This window comes from Semicossyphus pulcher, unplaced genomic scaffold (genome assembly GCF_022749685.1).
Source record: "Semicossyphus pulcher isolate SPU_LCO1_2020_fin unplaced genomic scaffold, fSemPul1.0.p SCAF_12, whole genome shotgun sequence".
Lineage (NCBI taxonomy): Eukaryota > Metazoa > Chordata > Actinopteri > Labriformes > Labridae > Semicossyphus > Semicossyphus pulcher.
Window position 1 is genome coordinate 13841677 of NW_027211626.1, and position 26235 is coordinate 13867911.

A 26235-nucleotide genomic window follows, 5' to 3' on the forward strand; every position below is an offset into this window, starting at 1 on the left:
CGCACAGACTTAATGCCTATAGCGTCTTCATTAACCTCGTACGTGATTAAATCTCGCCCTCCTCCCCTCCTTCACTCTTCCTTCCCATTTATCTCCTTCCTCTCCTCCGTCTTTCCCCGACTCTCCTCTCAGCTCATTTCACTTCTCATTTAGAGTGCAGATAAACGAGGCTTTTATCCAGGCAGGGATGCCATAAACCAATTCAAACAGAGCCCGGAGATGGGTTATCACTTGTATTTCCTCGCGCTTGTTGAAACACGCGTCTAAAATTGATACGATTATTCCTCATAACATAAGAGAGTGAACCGCACAGAGAGAGAAAACAAGGGGAGAGACTGATAGTGTAAAAGATGTTTTTACGCCGTTTTTTTTCTCTCCGACAAATTAGTAACCGCATCTTTTCTGTCAGCGTATCATGTCATTATATTATCATCTTTTTCTCAACACTTTGCGTCTGTTTTTTCCTCTGCAGGGAGAAAGTGATATAAAGAAAAGGGACAAAAGGAGATAAAGAAAAAGGAGGAGATTACATAAAAAGACAAACAGAGCTGAGAAGATCAGCCCCGCACTAAGCTCAGATCTCTAATACCTCTGTCTGTCCATCTATTTGTCTCCGGGCTCGAGCTCTGATACGACCCCAACAACACAACAACACATGATACATTACTAATTGGAAGGAGATTGATGTTTTTGCGAAAAGTCAACCGCTTCCCAGAAAACCAAAATTAATCTGTACATCTGAGCGTGCATGTGTGTGCGTGTGTGTGTGTGTGTGTGTGTGTGTGTGTGTGTGTGTGTGTGTGAGAGAGTGTGTGTGTGTGTGTGTGTGAGAGAGTGTGTGTGTGTGTGTGTGGGCTTAGTAAGAACCACTGTTCATATCCAGCAGGGCTGAATGTGTTAGCACACAATCAGTTTATAATCCTCATGTCTGTTGAGGAGTTTTAGCCTGAGGTGACCCGGTGCCACAGACTGACCACATCCCTTGTTGAATGTGTCAGTTTGTGGTAATATCTATTCAAATGTATTATAATAATATTCTCATATAAACAGATTGATTTATAGTTGTTGAATATTTGTAAGAAAGAACAGATACACATACATTGGATACCAGGGAAAGAAAATGTAAAAGTGAGATGTGCTGTATGCACTCTGATATTTACCCTCTATTATATCTACTGTTTATGTGTCAGAATCAATGACTGTTTATATAGATGGACCATCTGCTCTCACTGTATAAAATTGAAGCCTAAACAGCCCACGTGACAGGCGCTGACATCTTGCGTGGTGACGTGAGATCGGCGGGTTGAGCCTCCGTAGCCACTTCCGCTTACAAAAACACGCACTTAACTTACCCAAAACAACAAAGAGCCCGCACGCCGGCGTATTTAACAGCAGAACTGCTTCTGTCTGAGGTTAACGTTCACAGATGTGGAAACTTCAATGACTGTAGTGATTGTTTTAGTTACGTTTCCTCTCAACGTTCCTCATCTACTCTGCTAACCCGGAACAGATCGGCTGCAGGAGCCGGATTTGTCAACAGAGCTGTCAATCATCCTTTTTACAGCATCATATAAGTAATTAACTTGTAAGAAAAATGAACACTTGGACATAAATCAGCAGGATAAGAACAAACTATAATGACTGAAACCATTTAGATTTTATAGTTTGACTCATGTCCCATCTGTTAACATGGAGGAGGCGGGCTTTATGACCTATACTGCAGCCAGTCAGCAGGGGGCGCTCGAAATGTTTCAGCTTCTCTTTAAGGGAGCTGTCATGTCGTCCATCTTTTTATACAGTCTATGCTCAAAATGTACACGGCTGAAGAATGAGATGTTAAGGCACTTACATGTCCTTGACTACCATGGCATCCTCTATGGATCCTTCAGCCAAGAGGGCACGGATCAGCTGGTCATAAGGGGCGGGCCCTAAGGCCACACCCTTTTTGTCAGCATCTTTCAGAATCCCATAGGCCTCTGTAGGAAGAGAGCAGGAGGAGGGAAGAAGAAAAAATTGTGTTACTACAGCTTGTGTTTTTCAAATATGCCACTTGTGTGTTAAGATCAGCTCCATATAAATGGTAAATGGACTGCGCTTTTCTAGTCTTTGCGACCACTCAAAGCTGCTTTTACACTACATGTCTCATTCACACGCACATTCACACATTAACGGCCAATCTCCAATCAGATCTATGCCCATGCCACCAAGGACACTTCGACATGTGACTGTAGCAGTCAGGGATTGAACCCCCAACCTTCCAATTGAGAGACGACCGACTCTACCACTGAGCCACAGCTGCCCCTCTACGTCCTGTGTGACCTTACCTTTTGCTTTTCCCCTCTTACACAGCGCCATCAGACGGACCTGGTATTCAGTGCCACTGTAAGCCGGGGTCAGCTGCTTGTTGGTTGTTTCTGTCTTTGCTGGTTCTTGCTCTTTGGCTGCATCTTCTTGGTACCACGTCTGAAAATGACAAACAAGCAGAAAACAGAGAGAAAACTCAGTCTGATGTTTCCATCAAAACACAGCTACATCCAGCATTAAAGCCTGTATACATGTTCGACTGTGTGCAGGCAGTTAGAGTGTGTGTATGTGTGTGTATGACACAATGCAGGGCCGGCAGGGCAGGGTCCCGTGATGCGCGTTCACCCGTGTAGCAGTGAGGGGAGGGGGTTAAGCTGTATTGGCTAGGGGCAAATTAGGTCTGGCACCCCAGGGGCAAAAGGAAAGCGTGTGCACGTTAGAGAGTGTGTGTGTCAGAGCAGGGGTGTCAACCCAAGAGCCCCAGGGGTCACTAAGTTCATCGCTCCAGGCAACAGCAATCACTTCCTGTCTCATCATGCTTTGGGCTATTGGAGCACACTCACGTGCAACACAAGGCTGAGGAATAAAGCAGCAAGGAGGAAAGAAATCGGATTTTATTCAAAGCAAAACTCTCCTCTGTTATTATTATCATCATTTTTTATACATATTCCGATTCTCTTTGCTATATTTAGTCTTTATGGGCAGAATCCAGTGGAGGCCACACATGCATACATAACTAAGGATCCAGCGGCGGACATATGGTGGCATTTAGCTGCTGGCTAAATTAGTCTGGCATTACAGATTTACAGACAGATCAAGCTGTAATTCCTCTCACCAGCCAGTCGCTCTGATTGACCACACTTCAGATCAGAGCTTCAATCCCGTTTCCTCTGCATGTAATGAACGGAGGCTTAAAGTGGAGCAGGGTGGTGGAGGGGTCAGGGGGGGCCGGATGGTGAGAGCAGCTGATAAGTGTTTTAGAGGTTTTTTGGGGGGGTTGCTTCTTATGATTAGAGGTGTTTGGTTAATCTATGCAGTATGAAAATAAGTGGGAATGAGACCTTTGTATTAAACATATATTTCGATTCTCATTTACGCAGTTTCAATAAGGCTCCTACTAGACCTACACTAAGCATGTAAGGATAATTACTAAGCATGTGTGTACATATTCTGAGCTCTATAGAGGGCTTTTAGTTTCCTTGTTAAGATTTAGCTTCTTTAGTTTTTATATTTATTATATCATTTTATTCTATAGCACCTTTTGTGTGAGCTTCATGTCGTTTCTGTTAGTGTGATTTGGCTGCTTTAAAACTGCAATATCCTATTTGAATTCAATAAGGTTCTCTGTGGGGGCGCTGGTTTAGCTCAGTTGGTAGAGCAGACGCCCCATATACAAAATAGATATAAAATAGATATTCGAACAGATCCAACGTCCATTTTTGATTGGAAATGATGCAAAACACACACAAATCATCATTTTAAACAAGCTAGAATCAGAAAATGTTTGACATTTTTCAAACATAAAATATGTTAATATATATGAAAACATAACATTTTATCGTAGGTTATAAAAATTGTTGACGGTTATCTCTCCATAAATTGATCATGTCAGTTCTATTACTTATGGCACGTCTGTCTAATTTCACTAACAGTTCAGGACAGAAATGTATGCACAGGCAGCTCTGTGATTTCAGTGCTGCATGCTCGTGTGTTATTTTTGACCTCAGGCACATTCACAGTCCTCCACAGCTCCTGGGATTCTCTTTGCTTTCAGCCTTATCTCCTCTGCTTTTCCTCCCTCAGGAACCTCCTGGCAATTATTCTTCTGAATAACAGATCTGTCTAATGAGCGGTGCTGTGATGTACATATTATTTAGTAAGGTTTTACCTCGGGCACCTCAAAGGGCACCTCCTGGCCGTTCATCTTCAGGATGTCTGCCAGCATAAGCAGGGTCCTCTCTCTGGGGATGATGTTCTCCTCCTGCATCTTCGTCCACAGCGCTTCAGCCTTCTGCCAGTTGTTTGTATCCTCTGAACACAAGAAAACAAAGGTGTGTTTTTTTTAATGTAATTTATTATGAGAGCCATGACACAGATTTACGTGGCTGCAGCTCTGCACTCAGCCTGCATCGCGGAGTAATTTCTGACAAAGCGCTTCACGCTGAGAGAGGGCAATCAAAGCTCTAATCTGATCAACTGACTGACCCTCAACTATGCTGTAATTTAGGAAACACACTAACTCGTAAAAGTGTTTGTGTGTGTGTGTGTGTAGGGCAGTGGGGGTAATAGGTTGACAATCTGCTTTAACACTCCAATCACAACTGTTATCTGCTCTGCTCTCCACTGCAGCAATCACACCATGTCTGGGGCAAAAACATTGTACATTTAGAAGACCACCCAGAGCAGCGAGGTCATGGCAGCAGGAGAAACAAGGGGGCTGCAAACTGAGAGAGATAAAATAAAAGAACAAACAAACAAAAATAAGGAGAGAAAGAGACTTACTACAGAGACGGAGGGCGTAGCTGTACATCTCGTCTCTGTCACACTCAAACAGCTTGGCTGTCATGTCTACCATCTGCTCCAAGGTCTCCATCTGTACAAACAAACAACAATACACAATAAAAGCTGGAATTTTTTCTGTTTGCTTTTAAAAATTGTGGCCTTGATTGATTCAGCCTGTGTGTTTGTCTGTTAGAGTGTGTGTGTGTGTGTTGCAGTGTGTGTGAGTGTGTTACCTGCTGGCCAACAATGCATTTCTCTGCATACCACTGGAAGCGTCCAGGCCGTGCCCTCAGCCCCGGGGTCTAAAGGAGGAATAAAAAAACAGATTAAAATTTCTGAAGAAAAATCAGAGTGCAGAAAAATAACAATATCAGACAGCAGCTGCACAAGATTGTCCTGGATGTCATTGTATGAAGCACATGTGGACACCCCGAAGAATGTATTTTAGCTATGTTTCCAGATCAACAATTATTTCTCATGGCGATATAACGTTATGATAAGGGAGAGAAATTATGTCCTTCAGTTCAGTTCAAGTAAACCTTGCAAACACAAACCTTTTTATGGATTATCTATAAGATATATCCCAACATACAAATCTACACAGCCTGAAGCATTTCCACTGTTGCAACCCTTTAGTGCACAGCGATCATAGCCTCATATTCTGTATAAGACTGAATAATAATGGTTACATCCCTGCATTAAAACATGAAACTGTCTGCAGAAGGACCCTTTGTATGAGCATGGTGGGTTTACACCACATGTTTTTCAGGTAATCCTGAAGTGTATACGGGCAGAAGAAATGTGAAGGTCATGTTTACGTGGCCTTGAGCTGGCTCACAACATACAGCACATAAAAACACATTGTAGTGCATCATCAAATAACAAAACTGGTGGACAGTAAAAAAAAAAACGTGTATAGGGGAGTCTGGTAAAATGCACGTGGCATAGGAGCTGCACAATGTGGCTGCAAGCAAAAATGATTTTTCTTTTTTTAATCAGTCTGTTTTTTGGTTTAGTGATTTATCGCTGAGTGTATAAAATGTATGAAAGGAGTGACAAATTTCTTGTTTTGTTCAAACAAAAGTACAAACCCCACAAGAGATAAAAAATCGATTATTTACAATGATATCAGAATCAGAATCAAGAAGGTTTACACATACAAGGAATTTGACTTGGTGTTTAGGTGCAGAACAATAAACACAGAAGTAGAATAAGAATAAGTAAAAAGCTATTTAACAGTAGTACTCCTACTGTCAGCGACCTTACAGTAATAAAGATTATCAGTTAAATAAATGTCTGTTAAGTCACTATCGTATGAGGCAACACAATTGTGGTTGAGCCTATGGCCCACTGATGAAAGCCTTTGAATTTGCAGAATTATGGACTGGGTGGCGACTTGAGCGGAAAAAGTCACAAGCAGCGCAGTTAGTGACACGTTTTCCATCACCCAGCAGTGGTTGGTCTGCCAGAGAGGGTAGGCGGAGCTAAGCGGCTGCTTTTCCGGTCTCTGCAAGTGTTGCGAGTAAACAGTAATCTACTATGGCTGAACAAACAAAGAAAAGATCGATGACTACAGATACAACTTCAAAACTAAGTGAAAATCCAAAGAAAAAGAAACAAATTCGACGCTCAGATGAAGGCAAACAGTCTAAAATGGAAAGCGACCGTCAGCGAGGAAAATCAAGAGTTACAAACGGAGCCAACAGTAGACGTCTTGAGAAATGTCCTCTCGCAATTACCATACAACGTCATTAGGGGGCGCCCAAGAGAACAAAACTGAAATCTTCGAGATTGATCGAGAAGTGAACTCAAAGAAAAACTGACACATATCTTCAGACAACAAGAAGCACAACTGAAAGAAAAACTTGAAAAATGTTACTTATTTAAGACTTAAAGCTGCGACATCAGAATAGACGATATATAAGATAAATTGACAAGCCTATGGGAAGCAATACTACAATATATCTTTATTCGCAAACACTTTTTATTTGTGACTGTAATTTATTAGTTTGGCAAATATCTTTGCAACAAAGGCTTAAGTGGAAAAAGCTTTAAATGTTTTGTATCTATGAATTTTTAGCTAGCAGGAAAGCCTGCTCAATACCTTCTTAACTTTAGTTTCAAAATAACATGTTAAATATTCAAAACAGATCATAGAATGAGAAAGAGACTACAAAGCACAAACAGCCATAAATAGTTTGCACTTTTGGGGGATTTGCGGTACTTTTAGAGCGGCAGTGATATGCAGATAGACAGAGTGAGTTTGCTGTCAAATAAGGGCTGACATAGATTGATCTGCAGGCTCGTGTAGCAAAGATTTAGCCTGATATGTGGAGTGACTAGATGATTATTATCATGGACTAACAGTGATCAGGATTTCATCTGTCTCTTGGGGCTTTGATACAATCTGAATAAGACTAGGATTGAGAAATCTCACTGCCCTCTCTTCCTGGTAATCTGGTGAAGAGAAAAAAAAGAGGGGGGAGAGAGACAGAGCCAGGAACTTAATCTGAACGGGGATCAACTGCGCTCAATCCCCGCTGGCCTCTTTGATGGGAGCCCATCATACTGTGAGAGGGAGGGGGGGGAAAGTCAAGAAAAGACGGGCTTCATCCCTTTCTCTGACCATCCCTCACTGCCGTCATCCTTTCCTCTTTCAATCCCCACTTCTCTCAATCCCTTCCCTCTTCCTCCAAATCTCCCCCTGCGCCGACTCTGTCTTTCTCCCTGCCTCTCCATCCCTCCATCCAGCCCAGGCGAAGGCATTATGTTCTTACCCAACCAGCCAAAGGGACAAATTAAAATGTGTTGCACTCTCTCTCTCTCTCTCTCTCGCAGTCTGTCTAATCTTCTTAGAGACTAAGGCCCAGTGCAAGTGCTCCATCTTTTTGCCTCCGATTCCCTTTACTTGGTAAAGTCTTGCGGGCTCAAAGCAGCCTTCGCACATCTACTCGCGCACACACCAATGTGTTTGGGATTTCGAATCCGTCAGGACAAATCTCCCTAATCTGGGCAGAAAACAAAATCCTCAGAAATAAGAAGGCACATAATTTACACACGCATGGGACGGAGGATCAAAAGAACACAAAGTAGAAACAAACAAAACACAGCACAGACGCTCTCACTTTCACAAAAAGATAATGGAAAAATGTCATGAGGTCAAGATTACCAGGACAATCCTCTGACCCGCACACAAACACACACAGCAGACTGTATTACTGTCCGTCGCTCGGAGTCTTGTGAGGCCTTTAGATGCTCAAACATCTTAACAGGTTTCTCTCTCACCTTTAAGTGCATGTACACAAAAAGAAAAAGACGGAGCCGACCTCGTCTCACCTCCACTTAACAAACCCTCTCCATCTCAATTCCTAATGTTCTAATTCCACTAATCACCTGGCCACTTAGTCCACACACACACACACACATACACACACACGGCCAAAACCCCTCTCCCTAACACAAAAACACATAATGGCACACCACTCTTTAGCTATACTACCTAACCTTGACCATCACACACATGTGCGTGCCGCAATAATAGGCCGGGCCACCTGACAATCCTCTACCTAACCTTGACCATTTAGCGCAAAATTGGCCACCTTTCTCTATCATTACATTTAATTAGCTGTGATTAATCAGCTGCCAATTATACCAAACACAGCCTAAAGAGAGACACCACTCCGGGCTGCCACTTGACGCTCTCAGAGGGAAAAAGTATGTGTGTGTTTGAGTGTGTGTGTGTGTGTGTGTGTATGAATATTTAAGTGACGGAAATGGTTTTACTGTACGATATATATCCTAAGCACTTTATTGTATTCTAAGTGTAATGAGGGAAAGTTCAGAACTTTCTGTTCTAAACATCTACGCAGGTGAAGCTTTGAAATATCATTAAGGGGTTATCTTGGTCAGTGCTCAGTTGATTTTAATTTAAAGCAGCATTATTCAATATTAATAGGTTAACAATGGATGAAATGCTGATGTGCAGCATGAAACGTGTTGCTCGAGAAGAATTATGGAGATCATTTTTATGCAACTCTGTTTAATGTAAGCAACAGCAGATTTTCAGCAAAAAAGCTCAAATTAAATGTACTGTTCACTACATTGTCATGGTCTTTTAAATCACTCCACAATATGAGGAAAATAAACTTCACCCCGAGCTTCCTCTGTGACATTTCTTATCTGTGATATCCTGAATAAAACGTTAACTTTAAGTTGTTGACGTAATTTTACTATTTCATGTTTATATTAACTTAAATTAATTAATGGAACTTTAATATTTACGTCTCTCATCTCATGACGATCATAACACAGCGTTGCACCTGGTCAGCAAGTCAGCATCAGTGCAGACTTGCTGGTGGAGGGCACTCTGTAGCTGTGTCTCCATTCCGGGCCTGCGTCCTTGGAATGACGTTCTCTATGGAGGATGAGTCATTTGTAGCCTGCGTAGGCTGCTAAGGCCGAATTGAAATGAGACGGGGTGGTCTACACAGGAATTCCTGTTTGCGTCACCAGCTGTTCCCGCTCTTAACCGTGCGTCACCAAACACAGCGCCTGTCGCCTAGCAACAGGTAGCTAACAGGCTAACTAGCTATCATAACTAATGGCGCGTAACTTACTATTTTAAAGCTACTTTGTTTCAAGGCCACTTTTGTTATTTTTTAATATTTGTATTGCTAGCTATTCGATTGAGTTGAAACCAAAAACTTTTACATTTAAAACTGTGTTCATCGGCTGTGTAAGAGTCCGCCATCTTGTTTGAATTGGCACGCAATTAATCTCGGGATACCCTAGGGCCGTGAAGGATGCACCCGATGGATTCTTCATGGACCCGGAAAAGGTGGACGCATTTGCCGGCCGCATCTGAACGACCCTTCGAAATGGGACGGCCTGGATTTGGACACAGCTTATGTCTCCAGGTTACCACAGATCCACTGTTTTTTATCATGTACATTTATCTGTAGGTTCTAATTTATCTCCAACCAATGAAATAAGAGTCTGCTTAGTGATTCAGAGGTACTAGCTTGATCAATATAGACATTGCTGCTGTTTTAAATCAACATTGAACCTTTTGATTGGAGTATTGTGAATGGATGTTTTTACTATCTTATGATATTATAAGGACTATACAGATGGGGTGACGCGGCTGAGCCTTTGTCACTCTAACCTACATCTTCTACTGAAATCAAGCACAACATGCAGAGCTGTAGTCGATTTACAAGCACAACCACATCGCTTGCATGTCTCTGACTCTCTGTTATAAGTCGGATAACAGGCGTACAATCCAGCAGAAGGGGAATGAGAGCCACAATAACATGTCGATGATATTTAAGAGGGTTTGGAAATCCTCAAGGGGGGACAAATCCCTCTTTTAGAGCACACCAGGACACGAGAGAGAGAGCAGAGTGGAGAGGCATTTTCTCCTCTCTCTTGTTCTCATCCTGATCAGACAACATAACGGCCTTGTTTCCCTTCATCTGATGTCAGGCTCATCCTCTATCCCTCTAGTCATCAACCTCTCTGTCCTGCTATCCAGTCCCTGACCGCCCCGGCCGTTTTATCCATGTGAAAATCGCTTCTTATCTGCCTGCTTTGCCTCTCTCTTTTTGTCACACTAATCTACGGGGCTTATAGCGGGAGTTCAGATGACAAAGATATAAATATTCAGACAATATTCAGGTCAGATGAGCCACGAGAACAAAGAGTTTGGCAATTACATCCAGCATGTCCTCTGTGCCATGATGGTGTTTGATGTCATCCCGATACTTTTCATCAGGTAGCTTCTCTGAGATTGAATAAAATTGCCTTGGCTCCTAAAGTTCCTTTGTACGAGTTTCGTGTGCGTTTACCTCAATGATCTTCCGAGCCTCACGGTAGCGGCCTGTCTGCAGGAAAGCAAAGAACAGGTCGTACAGCATGGTCATCTCTCCTCGCTCCTGACTCACAAAGTCCATGGCTGAAGAGAAAGACAGAGAGACAAAGGAAAGAGCAGAGAGAGGTCATGAATTAAAATGCCTGCAAGGTGAACAAACACATGCCACACTTCATCTTTTCCTTCTGATTCCATTATTTGGCACAATGTCCCAGACACAAAGCAGCCATATCAAGTCTGCTCTCAAACAAACGCACACAAGTCCCGAATGAAAGCCTAAGCCCTCATTGTGAACTTGCTGAAGCGCTCTGCTCAGCGTTATGTGCTATCTCTATGCGGCAGCTTCCGGACAGGTACCATACACACACACACTGCAAACTTTCAGCTATACAAATGGACTTGCATATTCAGCTTAGCAAAAGTAGAGTTGAATAATCCCCCGTCTTTAGGAAGTGTCTTCTCAAGTCAACAAACAACACTGTGCTGAGATGTTGCTTTTTGAACTTTAACCATTAAATGGTTAAAGTTTGTATGCTGAAGGCCAGTTGGACAATTTACAGATTATGTTCTGCTTGTAAATCATAGTATGTGTATAAGAAGTGGACGAAGCAACTCAGTTTCAAAATTGACGCAAGGGTGCATGTGCCTTAAACCTACAATCTTTCTAATGGCCAGCAGGGGGCGGCTGCACCGTTAGCAAAAAGATGTCAGACTTTATAAAATTTGACAAGAAGATGACAGATGAAAACATTTTTCCAATAAGTTTATGGTGTCAATTGTTAGTTTGAAGTCCTCTTCAGTACAGCATGATGTTCATTTTCTTTTTTATAGTTAAGAGTAAAATTGGGGATGATCTCAGTTCTCAGTTTCGTTCTGTTTGGCAGCACTTAATGGCGATAAAAGGCAACAGAGGGCGCATACGTCCTAGATAACAAGACGTCTACGATTGGCTCTCTTTGTTAGGGTTGTAACCCTTGATTTTCCTCGCTGACGGTCGCTTTTGTTTGCCTTCATCAGACGAATTTGTTTCTTTTTCTTTGGATTTTCACTTATTTTTGAAGTTGTATCTGTAGTCATCGATCTTTTCTTTGTTTGTTCAGCCATAGTAGATTACTGTTTACTCGCAACTCTTGCAGAGACCGGAAAAGCAGCCGCTTAGCTCCGCCTACCCTCTCTGGCAGACCAACCACTGCTGGGTGATGGAAAACGCGTAACTAACTGGGCAGCGCTTGTGATTTTTTCCACTAAAGTCGCCACAGACACCCAGTCTGTAATTCTGCATCAGTGGGCCATAGGCTCAACCACCATTGTGTTCCCTCCCTAGAGACTTAACAGACATTATTTAAATGAAAATCTTCGAGTTTCTATCTTTAATATAGATTCAGGCAGACAACAGCTTCTGAACAGACCAACAGTCCTAAAATATGGTAAAAGGGAAATGAAACACTATGACATGTTCCCATAGTAATGTCTTCTTGTAAACAAATACAATATATTTTAAATAAAACTATATCTCGTTTATTTTATCATGCATATATTTAAATAATGCATGTAGCCATAATATATGATATAGGGTTTGCCATCTACAAACGTCACTGTGGATGTGTCCACTTCTTTAATACACTTCATGTTGTGTATGCTAATTTGAGGCTGTAGTGGAAGACTGAACCCTACTACCATTTATAGCACTTATTAATTTGCTTTTCCTCCCATGGTAGATAGTCCAGGTTCAAAGCATGTATGATGACCTTTTCCACATTCACAATAGATCACTTGTTGCTATGGTTGCCTCACACAAAACTCTACATTTTATTTTTCTGTTGATGCTTGAACTCAAACCGAGGTCAGACATGTGAGTCAAGATCGTTCAACAAGGCATGTCATGCTTGTAGTGTGTTTTGGACCACTGAAGGTCAGTCTGTTGGATGGTTCCAGTGCATTACTGCTTTTATGTCACATGGGGAGATTTAAGGTGAATTTTTAGACTATCAATGCACTGCAACAGCACGAGTCGTAGAGGAGCGAGCCATGGCGCAGCTGCCTGCGACACTCAACATGTGCTCACAAAGCCGTCAGGTCGAGTGCGACTCAAGGTTTATGTCACAGGTCCTCCCTCTTTACTGCTGTATATGAGCGAGTGGGAGACAGAGTCATTTGTTATTTCAGGATCTACACACCAGTTTACATGCCGGCCTCAGTCCGATAACCATTGTTAAAGTAATTTTTGTTTTTGAAGGTGCGGCGAAGGTCACCTATCAGGAGGGGTCAGAGACGAGGGTGGACGAAAGGGTGGATGAAAGGGGAGGAAAAGAGGTGCTCCACTGCACGGTTTCAACCTCCACGCACTCCAGAGCCACTTGCCCCTGAAGCGCACTGAACTTGACCTTTTCACCACGCTGCTGTCGACATACAGGGAAGCTGTTTAAAACGTGATCAGCAAACGTGCTTCAACGCGACCCTGGCCTAAACTTCTCTCACTTGCTGGTGCTCTTACACACCCTTGAAATTGTTGGCACTTTTAACATGTGCGTTAAATGCAGACATTGCAGGGCTGACACACGAGTGAAAAATAGAAAGTTAGAAGCAACCAGGGGAAACATAAAGTTTGACGAAGCTAAGCTTGAGGGAAACAAGTTAAGTCTAGTAAAGCAAAGTCCCTGAGTTTGAGTCTAACTGGGGACCTTTGGAAGCCTCGAAACTTCCTCGTAATTCTTGTGCATATGACGAACTTGCTGCATGTCCGTCCCTCTTGGTCCTATAATTTCCGATAAAGATAATATCACGATACAGCGATCAGGATATCTGATTAACTGAAGAAAACAAATTACCCCTAAAAAGTTAAAGTGCAGGATCAATGCATTTGTTCACTGCAATTTGGTGTCACTTTTACAGAACTGGACACAAACTGAGAAGAAACAATGAATGTGTTTTCAGTCTGTAAATTACATTTACAGAACTAAAGAACAAATTAGGCGATGGATGTGAAAGTAGCTGGTGCATCTCTTAACTTCTTTTCACCGCTGTCTGACATTATCCCGATGTCTTCTCTTCTTCTTCTTGTATCCTGCTGTCAATTTCTTCTTTGGCCAACTAATTTCTGTTCATGTTTCCCTCATTAGGCCCCACAGCGAGGAGTCATGAAGTACTGATGCGGTGAGTCAAAATGGCAGGAACGTCTGTTTAGAGCGTCGTTCATTCGTAAATTAAAATATTGATATTTGGCGCCAGCATCGATTATTGTATTGCTCGAGTAAGGAGGACAATATATTGCCATGTCGATATTTTGTTCCACCCATAACAATCATAGCACTAATGAGAATGTGGGGATGGTGGAGGGACTTTTTTGTTGATCATACGAGATGTTGGTTAAAAACAGCAGCTAGTGATCTGTTAAAGTATGTCATATATATATATATCATTTAGGATTTTGTCTATAAAATGACCTACAAAAGAGGACAATATTTATGATATTTCCAGAACTCAAAGTGATGTATCCATATTGGTTATTTGGAATCAAGAAAAGTTGCAAATCCAAAAGGTATCCAGTTGAGAAAGACAAAAATCTTCATACTTAAATGACCAGTTCGCCGATTTTCAACCTCAGTCCTATCTTGCCATTATGGGGTGCTAATGCCATTATGGTAGGAAAAATGCAATTTTGCTTTGTGCCTTTGGAGGACGCTATCCGCTTATCCAATGGGCCCTGGAAAACCTCCGTTACATAAAACTATGACTACGTAAAACGCATCATCTGGCAGAGGTCAGGGAGCTCACTAAACTACACCTCAATCTAGAACGCCCGCTTCCGATGTCTGCAGTGTTTAGTTGAAAAAAGTGTAATAATTTGTTCCGTAAGGTGCCTTAAAACGCTGCCTGCTCTCCTTTATTCCCTACCAGACATTCCGCATTTATAACTGAGTCATGTCTCATTCATAATCGTCAGGTTTGAAGTTTTTTTTTAGATCCACCGGTATATTCTTGTCGTATTTCAGATTCTGTACCGCTCTGAGCCATTGCCTGCAGCGATCGATGTCCTTGACTGGAAACGGTAGTATTTCACTCCAGCGTCTTCCGCACAGAGAACACCAGCTTTGACTGACAGCGGCTTTTTCCAGGGACGAATTGCTCGTTTAAGGGAATGGAACCAGCAAATACTTGCACTTTAAATATATTTTGTATGTTAGAGTACTGAAGGTGAAAATCTTATTTGTCCATAAATGTTCTCTTATTTCATCAAATGCTGTACAACTATATTGATACATCAGAAAAGAATGACAAAGCTACAGGCTACATCGTTGTATGTGTAACCTTTCTGCAGCAGTGCGGTTTCTCCTTTCTCCACCAGAGCCACGATGATGTTGTGGATGCGAGGCAGTTGATTGTAGCGCTTGTAACACTCCAGGGCTGCATCCAGAGCTCCGGACAGGTCGTTACTGCAGTTACCACACACACACACACAAAAAGAGGAAGAGAGCACACGAGTTAGAAGTCATGTCTGTCCAATCAGTCATGTACAGGTTTGAGTCAGCAGAGAATAGAGTGTATCACTGGGGGTCAGACCTGTGACCTCCTATTGGAGCACTATGACCCACCGTAACAATACAAGCCTTCGAATTCTTGACAGCACAACGGTGGGTGATCAAACCTTTTGGCCCCAATACATCATTCTCACACAATCAGGCGCACTCTCACACACCTGCCTGCGAGGGGCTAATGTCTCTCTGGACAGGCTTTAAAAGGGGAAGCAATGTAACAGACAAAAGGACTCGACTGATCTTTGCCCTCCACGCTCAGCTCCTCTCGCTCCATCCAACTTCTCTCGCTCTTTCCTCCTCTTTTGTCCTCTCCGACCCCCTTTAACCTCCTCTCATTTCCTCTCCTCTCATCTCCCTTTCCTCCTGATCCTGTCTCACTCCTACTGCCTTTCTTCCTTTTCTTTTTCTCCTCACCATCTTCCTTTTGATTTCACGCTGTCAGCCGATGACCTCGCCCCCCAGCTGAGCAATTTAGTAGGAATATGGCAACAACATTACTCCCCAACACCAGCTCACCCCTTCCTCTCATGTCATCCTTTTCTTGCTCAGTCTATCCTCCCATCCCTTCCCAAGCGGACGAACAAACAAAAGAGCGCGTAGAGGGAGGATGAGTGTGCCTGATGGAGTGATAACGAGAGAAGAAGAGAGGCAGAGATGAGAAAGGAAGCAAGAGAACGAGAAGCTGCGAGAAGGGGGAGGGAGAGAGACCACTTCAATCCTCTCTATTGTGACAGCGCTGCCATCAATCTGTTGATTGGGTAATTACCATGTCAATCACACAGAGGTCAAAGCAGATAGGGCACCCGTGGGGGAGGTAGGGGGCAGAGTAAGTGAGTGAGAAAGAGACGGATGGACAGAGGGGAAGAGAGACAGAGATTGAGAGCGAACAGGTATAATTTCTGAAGTGTTTTCTCCTCTAATCAATTAGACAAGTGGATAAGAGAAATATGCCCAAAAAGACCAACGATCTGGGAAAAAAAAAACAGGAAACGCTTTGACCTTGAGTTCGGCTTCTGTGGGGCAGAAGCGGAGGAGAGCGATGGAGGGAGGAGGAATGGAGTGATTAGGGTTGGAAGGTAAAGAGGTCCGCTAATTGAAATGAAGAGGGACAACATTATTCAGCAGCGCCAGTCAAGAGGCTGTTCAACTGCACAACAGTCTGATTGAACAACACAGAAGAGAGACTAAGAGATTTTTGAAAATGAGAGAAAGAGTGTGGAGATGGAGTGAGACCGACGGAGGGGTTGTTGTGTCATGGGTGCTCAATTTACTCCAAAAATGAGACAAGGGCGAGAAAAAAAGTGAGGACAACTTTGTAATTAACGTAAAATAGCCTGCATGCACGATTGCCTTAACTGTTATGCCGTGGTGCATACAGCTTGCTTTGTTGTAGTCACGTCATGTTAAACTCCCTTATTCCATCCCTTGTTTCATCCTGTATGTGTCCACCTCTTTCATTCCTCCATCAAGCTCCTCCGCAGCTACTTATAATCCCCTATTCCTAATGAGACACCTTAAAAAAAGATCCCATCACTATTGGCAAAAAAACGGCCTGGCGTTGCAATTACACCCCCTCTACCTTCCTCCCTTCTCCCCCTCTCTCCGCCCACCGATCCACCCCAAAAAAAGAGCTAAGGATGTCGAAAGATGGATAATTTCCCCTAGGTACAATTTAACTGTCACTTTGCGTTGCCATTTACTGCGGCGCACAGCCCTGTTAATGTCCTCAACTTTGCATGTCAGCCACTTTCCAGCCAATTAAGCCCTGAAAAAAAAAAAACCGAGCGCTTTGCTCAGTGGAAACCTGAAGGATTAGACAAGGAAGCTCATTTTGTCTCATCTCACTCCCCCCCTCCTCTTTTTCTTCCTCTCTGTCCCGCTCTTTTGTTCATCGGAGATCGGCAGGCCTGTTATCAAGACACTGTCCATGCGTGGGGGAGGACGAGGTGTCTGTGTCAAAACGCAAATGAGACTGTGATCATGACACCACTACCATAGTTACATGTGTTTAAGAGTGACACTTATGGATGTTCATGCCAGCACCCACACAGGTGTATTCCAACATGATGTAGTAACCTGCTCAACTCTGTGTGTGCCTGTATGAGTGTTAAGGTCCTCAAAGCTGCCTTTACTGGTAATTTTCTCTGAGGCAGTTAAACAAGCTGACAACAACACAACATTTGGCATTTTATCACACATTACCTGAACATATTGACGTAGCAGACATGTTAGCTAACCATTGCATACAGTATATATACCAAGCAACATTAGCATTCATTAAGAGTTGGTTTTGTCTCTTTTGTTGCTAAATCTTCAACTTTGTTCGCCAGCTACTAGCTAACTTCGTTCTCAATCTAGTTTCTAACTGTTCAAGCTACTAGTTAACTTTGTTCACAAGCTAGTACCTAACTTTGTACTCAAGCTCATTTCTAACTGTTCTCAAGCTAGTTGCCAACTTCGTTCTCAAGCTATTTTCTAACTGTTCAAGCTACTAGCTAACTTTGTTCACAAGCTACTTGCTAACTTTCATCCTAAGCTACTTGCTAACTTAACTTAACTCTCAAGCAAGTTTCTAACAGTTCTCAAGCTAGTACCTAACTTTGTACTCAAGCTCATTTCTAACCGTTCTCCAGCTACTGGCTAACTTTGCTCTCAAGCTAGTTACTAACTTTGTCCTTCTGCCGTTTGGTCTTTTTGTATGCTTCACCTCTTATTGCTTCCATTATCTACTCAAGATTTTACATTTTTCTTGTGACCTCCTTTTACTTGTTACCTTGTTTTTATATTCAACTTTGCATATTAGCTTTTGGACTTTTCTCATTTTAGGACTCACTTACACTCCATGTACGCACAGTAGAAGAGAGTGAAAGTGAATGAGGCATTTTTTACTCCAAGCCCCCACTATCTTCCCTCACAACTCCTCCTCCTCGTCTAACACCACGGCTTCACCGTCTTATCATACATGTCCTGGCAGCTCTTTATTTTGTTGGACTCATTAGCATTTCCTGTCGCTAATCGCTTTCATAAGGATGTGGCAATCTGAGCAACCTACCAGCTAGCGTAGTAGCAGGTTAGCTCACACAAAACTGATCGGACGGGCATGAAAGCTAACGGGGCGGCGCATATGATGGGCTGTCAACGGCTAATCTGCCAGAGAAGTGTTCATTAAGTCATTAGCGCTGACGCAGCGATGAGACGGGCGCAGGCAGGAATGACGCCTGCTTTGTCCTTTTTTATCGTTTCCCTCCGTCCCCCCTCCTCTCGACTGTCTGTTTGTCCGCTGACTGACGGAATGAAGAGGTGGAGACGATTTGATGAAGATAAAAGATAAAAAGAGGAGAAGTGAGCGAGGAGATTCAAATGGACCGCAAAAGTGAAGTGTTGTGGTACTAAAACCTGCCCTGAGGCTTAGCTGAACCACTGCTGCAACTACATGTTGAATCTGCTTTACGCACCGAAACATTTCACAATCTTGCTGCATCTTCACAAGAGAAAAATGTAAGTGGTATTGATTTCCAAGAAAGTATTCCATTTAAAAACTCGTTATTCACCTCAAGGCATTCAGCAATTCAGCCTATGCAGGAATCTTCTAAATTAAATCTTGGTAACAAGAGGACAGCAAAGAAAGAATTTAACTTTAAAGAAGCTAAACAGTGTACTCTTTGATCAGATTAAGAGCACAACTCTATCTTAAATTTGTTATTCGACTATTTCCAAGCATTGAAACTCATCCAGCTAAAAAACACACAAATGATCCAAAAATCCAAGATAGATGACGGTGGAATACCAGCAGCTAGCTTGTTCACTTGTGCTCACGCTGCAGTATCATTTGGAGAAAGTACAACTGGCACTTGATTTGTGAATAGGGCTGCGATAAGCTGGTGTGTGTGCATGTGTGCGTGTGTGTTTGGCTGCTGTTGATGACCCAGGAGTAAATTAGCCTGCTAATCTCACAGAGGCAGTGATTAACGAGTGAACCTGGAAACTCTTGTTTGTGCCAGAGACCAGACTTACAGCAAAACAAACATCGGCAGGGGAGCGCGAGTGTGTGTGTGTGTGTGAGCGTCTGAGCGTGAGTGTGTGTGTTTGTACAAGCTCCATGTACAAAGGTCTACTTCTACCGCAGCATGTACACCAGAGGTAAACAGTGTGTATGAATACATGTGCAGGGTGTGTGTGTGTGTGTGTGTTTGCAGTGGCGGGCCTCTAACGGCGCAATGCGCGGTTGTGTTAAATCCAGCAATTAGTGCTCTGTACATAATTAACATGCTAATGAGTTGATCTACTTAAAAGCTGCTCTGACAAATAAGCACACACGCACACATACACTAAATGATACACACATACTGAAGAGAGTTGAGGGGTGGGGCAGCACCAGTGACCCCACAGCCTGTGTTTGGTATCGCTCATTTGCATATTTGCATTACGGGAGGAAGCATCGATGGCTATCTCTCTCACGCACACACTTACACCTTGGAGTACAGCAGTGGGTGTTTCAGGGGATCAGGGGTGGGGGCTCATGGGAGAGGTTGCAGCTGGCGAATCGTCCAACAAACAAAACCTGGCTCTAACACTACGCACACACACTCACACATAAATGAGCAATTTCCACATCCTCTCTCTGTCTGAATCGCTGACCCAGAACGTAACCTCGGCTATGATCATAGGGAGGGATGAGTGACTCATTGAGACACACATACATACACACACCTGGCAACTGGATTTGGCAGATAAAGACGCAAACAAAAGTGAGCTGGTTGGCTGGTTAGTCGAGAACTCTAGCCATACAAATAAAAACACAACAAATTCATGTTTTTACATTAAATATGTGTCTATGTGGCCCAGGTGTATCTCTGTGTATGAATCACAAGTTTTACCTTTCCAGGTAGGCAGTGACCAGGGGTGAGGTGAGATTGGCAGAGGTCTTGGCCAGTCCGAGGGTGAAGATGGTGTCCAGCAGCCGTTGGATGGTTTGGACGTCGCCTTTGGCCACTAAAGCATTAAGCATGTGATAGAGCATGCTGACATGTGTGTCATCCATTGCCACGTCCTTCTCCTTCATCTCCTTCAGTATGTCCAAAGCCTCTGTGATGGAGGGAGAGAAAGAGAGAAAATGTTAATGTGAAGAAAGATGTCGGGGATGCCAGATGAAGTAGTGCTCAGAGTGAGTTAAAGGTAAAGAGGGATAAAAGGATGAATGTAAAGGAGCAAAAGACAAGAAGAAAGAGAGATAATGCAGAGAGACGAGGAGAGAGAAAGCGAGCGGTGGGCAGAGCTTGGCTGCGAGAAGAGTTGGGTGTGTGAGTATGATAAAAGGCCCCTTTAGCTAATTCCATGTGGGGAAAACAAACCCATATTAAAACAGCATTTTGCACCCAGCAGGGATGCAAATCCAACCCCGTATAATGCCAACTCTGCGCTAATTGCTACTTGCGGTTTTCTAAACGAGACTACAATTACAGGACCCCTACAATGGAGGCCGGCTTTTTGCCGTGGCCATGTAGAAAGCACTTGGGGGGCTAAATTATAGGTATGTGGCGACAAGGGCCCGCCGTGGCCCCGGAGAGACCCCGGTAAGCGGGCTGAGGGGTGGATCAGTTTGGTCAAGTCCAGCCGGTAATGGATGGCTTTTTACCGGGCCACGCGCCCATCTGGCCAACACTAGGGGCTAAATGATGAAAAGGGATGCGTGCGTGCGTGTGTGTGTGTGTGTGGATATGTGGTGTATCAGAGTAAGGTAATTAAGATGCGTTTACTGTCTATTTAGACAGCTGCTAATGGGCTGACAGCGATACAGCCGCTCTCCACCACAGACACTAATCTATACAGCAAGACTGAGAGGAAGGAGATGGAGAGATGCACATACACAGAATATATTTGAATAATGTGTATTAATCAAGTTGTTCAAACTGCAGTCTGATATCAGCCTCTTGCTTTATTTTCACTCAACTCAACTCCTTGCTCTTGCTGGATGAAACACAGAAGGCAAATAAAATAAAAGGGGACAAAATGTAGGAATAAAAACACTACTAACACCTACTTCAGGAGATGGTAATATAACAAAACCCCTCAAACAGGAGTGTTACTCTCCACACACACACACACACACTTGTGGGCTGAGGGACAGGGCCACTGGTGAGTGCTTTGGCATCCTAATTTCAGTCTGTCTCTCTGACTCTCCACCTCTCTGTGCCAGTTGTTATGGCGATGGGAAGCAAAGGCTGTCACAGATTTAATGGGACAGAGGAAAATAAAGGAAGGAAGGGTGGAGTCGGGGTGGCTGGCATTGGAGGAGACACAGCTAAACAGGGGGGGAGATAATAAGAGAGGGATGAAGCTTGTTAGAGGGGTAAGTTTGGTAAGCTGGATGAGAGAGTGACAAGAATGATGAACAAAAAGGGGCAAAGTTTTGTCAACATTGTCATGTACATTTTTTTTGAAAGATTATTTTTTGGGCTTTTATGCCTTTATTTGTCGCTTTACAGAAAAGGTTTCTGTGTAGAGTTTGCATGTTTCGTTCATGCGTGGGTTGCTAACGTATGCAAACATGATTGTCCAGCCCCACACTAAATGTAAACAACTGTCCGTATATTAAAGTAGTATTTAATAAAGTTTGAACCAAAAAAACTAAATTAAAAACAAAGTGAGCATGGACGCTGACAGGAACTGCAAATAGCCTACGTTCATCTGTAAGTGACACCATGTGGTTCATCACTTTTGTGGTTATTTATTAACGTTTTTAGAAATGTTTGTGCCTTTCTGACTTTTGATAGTTTGCTAAAATATGTAAACACTATCATGCATCTTGTTTCCAGGCAACGTGTGGTGTCATGATAGTGTGTCCCATTCCTCACTTTTATGCAGCTCTCAAACCCTCACAGACTTAAGCACTCACGCACTGCACGCCTGAAGTTCGTGAGGGTTCAGTGCTTAGGCTTTAGGGTGGAGATTGGGATTGGGCCATGCTCACTACGTTAATTGGTGACTCTAAAATTAACACCATATGGGAACTTGAGCGCAACTGTCTGTCTGTTGTCTTTCAGCCCTGTGATTGACTGACGATCAGTCAGATGTAACCCCGCCTCTCGCCCAATGACAGCTGGGATAGGCTTCAGCCCCCCCTGCGACCCTCAAGCGGTAAAGATAAGGGATAGCTGGATGATGTCATTCAGGTTATCATCCAACAGCAATGCAACTAAATAAAACAAATGTGGACATTAAGGAAGAAAGTATTTCAGGTAACTTAAACATAGAACTTCGACATAGAAATACAAACTGAACAAAGGCTGCAGGGTATAAAAAACAACCTGAACACAGATGGTGGTATCAACATTAAACAATTGGCCTGTAATGACCTGACCTGTTGTCAGGTCTGTAATGTTCATCACTTTAGTTGTAACTAATTCTCTCTCTCTGCCTCTCTCCATGTGTCCCTCCCTCCCTCCTTCTATCATACCTCTCTCCATCACACTCTGACAGACCCGCTAATCACCGAGACCAATGGGTTGGAGTTGATCTGCACAAATGGAGCTACACTAGCTAACATCCCTTCGTCCAACGTCCAAACCCTTTCCCCCCCCTCCTCGTTCTCCCTCCATCTCTCCGTTTAGCCAGTATGCATATCCATCAGCTCAGCCGAGCATCGTGGCCAGCAAAGCGAGCCAGAACACACACACACACACACAAACACGCACACATATCAAAAGATGGGCAGGCAGACAGGCCAGGTAAACAAACATCACACAGCTCAATGGTTCATCTAATGTTGCATGACTGCTGGTGATGTCTCTATCCTAAAACACACACACACACACACAAACACACACACACAGAGAGACAAGTCCAGGACCACCTAATGCCAGAACAAGTTGTGTTTACCAAAGTGGGAGGATGGACAGATGGAGGCAGGGGCGCAAGGGCAGGTCAAAGAGATGCTCAGTGATAGAAGAGAGGTGCATTTAAAAGATGGAGGGAGAGAAGAGAAGGATGAAAGAGGTAAAGGGGCGTTCAGGCTCCTGAAGCACAAGTTTATGTGTATGGCAAGTTTACTAAATCTCAGGATCAAGAGGTTAAAGGATTTATTCTGGTATGAGAACGACAAACAGGTGATCTAATAATATGGTTTTCCACTGCCCATAACAGTGAGCGATCACAGTGTTACACCATAACTTCAGTTTAGCTATTGACAGTGGGAAAATCACTACAAAAAAGAACACTAGTTAACGTAAAAATGTATCTGATTTTAGTTTACAGTGTTGGAATTTTCTGGAAACTTTCTATGCATATGGTAGGAACTAAAAAACAATAGTCACATTAGTTGTTATAGAATGATTCATGTGGAATTTGAAAAGCTATTTTTTTTAAGGGGGCATTTTGCCTTTTTATAATAGGACAGCTGAAGAAAGACAGGAAATATTGGTTGGAGAGAGTGGGGGATGACATGCAGCAAAGGGCCGAGGGCGGGAGTCGAGCCTGCGGCCGCTGCGTCATGGACTATAGCCTCTGTTTATGGCGTGTAAGCTCTACCCACTGAGCTAAACCAGCGCCCCCAAAAAGCTAGTTTACAGGGGTGCTGGTGCTTGTTTACGTTGCCATATGATCAGAGATCACTACAGTTAAACAAGTTAACCATATTATATTGATTCGCTTTGAATGGCAGCAATAATTTGTAAACAGTTATGTTCATTTAGGGAAGTTACTGAGGGGGGTTGTTTTCTTAACGCAGTGTGAACGGAGCATAATGCAGAGTGGGGTATTGAGGTAAGTATTAGACGTGTACATTTCATTATTTTTAGGGGGAACCTGTGATGCATAATTTTATTTTCCAATTTTTGTTAATGTTAATTTTTTTATACATCCATGCTTAACCAAACCTGTATACATGTGTGTCTATAGGTTTATAGTATAGATATGTATTTACATTGTTACTTTGTTTTTATCCATTTATCGAACCATGAAATATTTAATTGTAAAATGTAAAATGTAATTGTAACATTGTAATATGTAAGTTCAATATAATCTGCGATAATTATAGGATAACACTGTTGCGATTGTTTTTCCAACCAAATCATCCAGAAATAAATGACATATATTTAAAGATGGTCGCTGGACAGATGGATGTATGGACAGATGTGAAGACAGATGTGTAGATTGAAGGACCGTGATGGAGATGATGAGCGAGCAGCAGACGGAAATTAATTTGTGAGAAGACTGAAGTTCTTATGAAAACTGTAAAAGAACAAAAGGTGGAAAGAAGGTGACATAAAGTCAAAAGGAAGAAGTAAGGTGGAAAAAAAGTTGCCTAGCAAAGTGGGACGGGAGGCTTTGAACCAAGGGCAAAAACAACAAAGCCATTAGAGAGGGTGAGAAATAAAGCAAGATGCCAGGAGACATGATCTTCAGCTGGGCCTGGTGTGTGCTGGGAGCCAGGCGGACCTGCGTCTGGGTGGGGACAGGCTAACATCAAGGTTAGCCATGTGTGCTAATGTGCCTGACAAGCGTCCCCTCCATATGCACACTCTGGCTAATGGCAAATGCGTTAGCGCTGCCTATACACACCCCGACACACACACAGACGGACACACCAACTGTGTTGCCCACCAAATGCCTTTTGCTTGAATTCACATGCAAATTTGTGTGTCACCATGTGTGTGTGTGTGTGTGTGTGTGTGTGTGTGTGTGTGTGTGCGAAATGCTCAAGCACTTCGGCGGACATGATCTGCCATTAGCATCAAGGCGGATTTCAATAATTCTGGAAAAATACACACAGTCCTGTAATTTTCCCCCTCTCTCATTTCTCACTGACGCGGATGTGCGCGAGGGGGGGAGAATGAGAGAATGACACGCTTCGAGACAGACCGGGTCAGATAGAGAGACAGAGGCGAAGACGGAGAGAGAGGGAGAGGAGGGGAGGGGAGGCGAGGCGAGGACAGACAAGGGAAACATTTTGCCTGTCATTGTGTGCAAAAAGCAGAGCGGCAAAACTGATGGTAATTGGGTCTTCGATGGGCTGAAGGAAACCCACCGTAGCATTCTGAAAATGGCCGGCTAATGTGGTTTGAGGGAGGGAGAGGGACAGACGGTGACAGAGCGGGTGACACACACACACATCCACAAGTGAAGGCCTTTTTAAGTTGAAGCCGGATCTACTGTGATCCAGCTTACTTACCTGAAACTTTAGAGGCATGATTGATGAATCAAATGAAAATAGCGGTGTGAATGTAATCAGAAGTTGCAGCCCAACACGAACTTACCGTCCACTCTGCCGTTCTTACAGAGGATCTTGACCAGGCTGATGTATTTACTGGCACTCAGCGCTACTGAGGAGTCCTTCCGACTCCTGAAGACAGAGACACAGAGAGAGAAAGACAGACTAGGTTAATGTATTCCACTTACATTAATGGAGTTCATCTATTGTACGTTCTCCTGTTGGAGTTCAGTCTGACGCAGGAACCAGGTGGTGAGTAAAGAGAAGGAAACGAGGGACGAAGAGGGGAGAGTTTCCTGTGTTTTAGCCAGTCAACAGAGTGGCTGGACCCTGCATTAATGTCTCCCCTAATACCACTCAAGTTAAACTTTAATGGCCTAATACTGGTCGCAGTGCTGCCTTGTGTGTGTGTGTGTAGAGTATTTGTGTGTGTATCCAGCTCCACTCACAATTCCCTCTTCAGGTTGAGCGCCTCCTCCAAATTGTCGTGGCGACAGCACAGGTTGATGAGGATGGCGTAGGAGCTGGCTGTCATCTCCTCCTCGTGCTGCTGCTTCAGCTCAAGGGCGCACTGCAGGTTCTGATTACACAACAAAAAGTCTCAGGACTGAACGCAAAGACAAAGCAACTTATCTAAAGAAAAAGGATGAGTTTCAGTGAGTCACGCTAAAAAGCATTACCTCCTCAGCACAGAGAGCTAGGATGGCTTGTCTGACAAGGGGGCCTATTGGTTTGTTCTCCGCTTTCAGTTGCTCGATTTTCCTCTCAAGAGCCACAGCCCTTCCCTCGATTGGCTGATAAAGACGCAGAGGTGTTAA

At 43.4% G+C, this 26235-nt stretch overlaps 1 protein-coding gene across 1 annotated transcript in view; it reads right to left on the reverse strand.

Moving 5' to 3' along the window:
* The window catches only part of lrpprc (leucine-rich pentatricopeptide repeat containing), a 59563-nt gene that overhangs the window by 14301 nt on the left and 19027 nt on the right, over window positions 1-26235 (reverse strand). The window contains exons 20-30 of the mRNA XM_069658881.1: window positions 26098-26211; window positions 25867-25997; window positions 25464-25549; window positions 20088-20295; window positions 14984-15108; window positions 10653-10759; window positions 5040-5108; window positions 4807-4897; window positions 4193-4335; window positions 2325-2463; window positions 1850-1976 (exon numbers count right to left, since the gene is read on the reverse strand). Of these exons, the coding sequence (XP_069514982.1) occupies window positions 1850-1976; window positions 2325-2463; window positions 4193-4335; window positions 4807-4897; window positions 5040-5108; window positions 10653-10759; window positions 14984-15108; window positions 20088-20295; window positions 25464-25549; window positions 25867-25997; window positions 26098-26211 (1340 nt within the window). The remainder of the gene's footprint in view (window positions 1-1849; window positions 1977-2324; window positions 2464-4192; window positions 4336-4806; window positions 4898-5039; window positions 5109-10652; window positions 10760-14983; window positions 15109-20087; window positions 20296-25463; window positions 25550-25866; window positions 25998-26097; window positions 26212-26235) is intronic.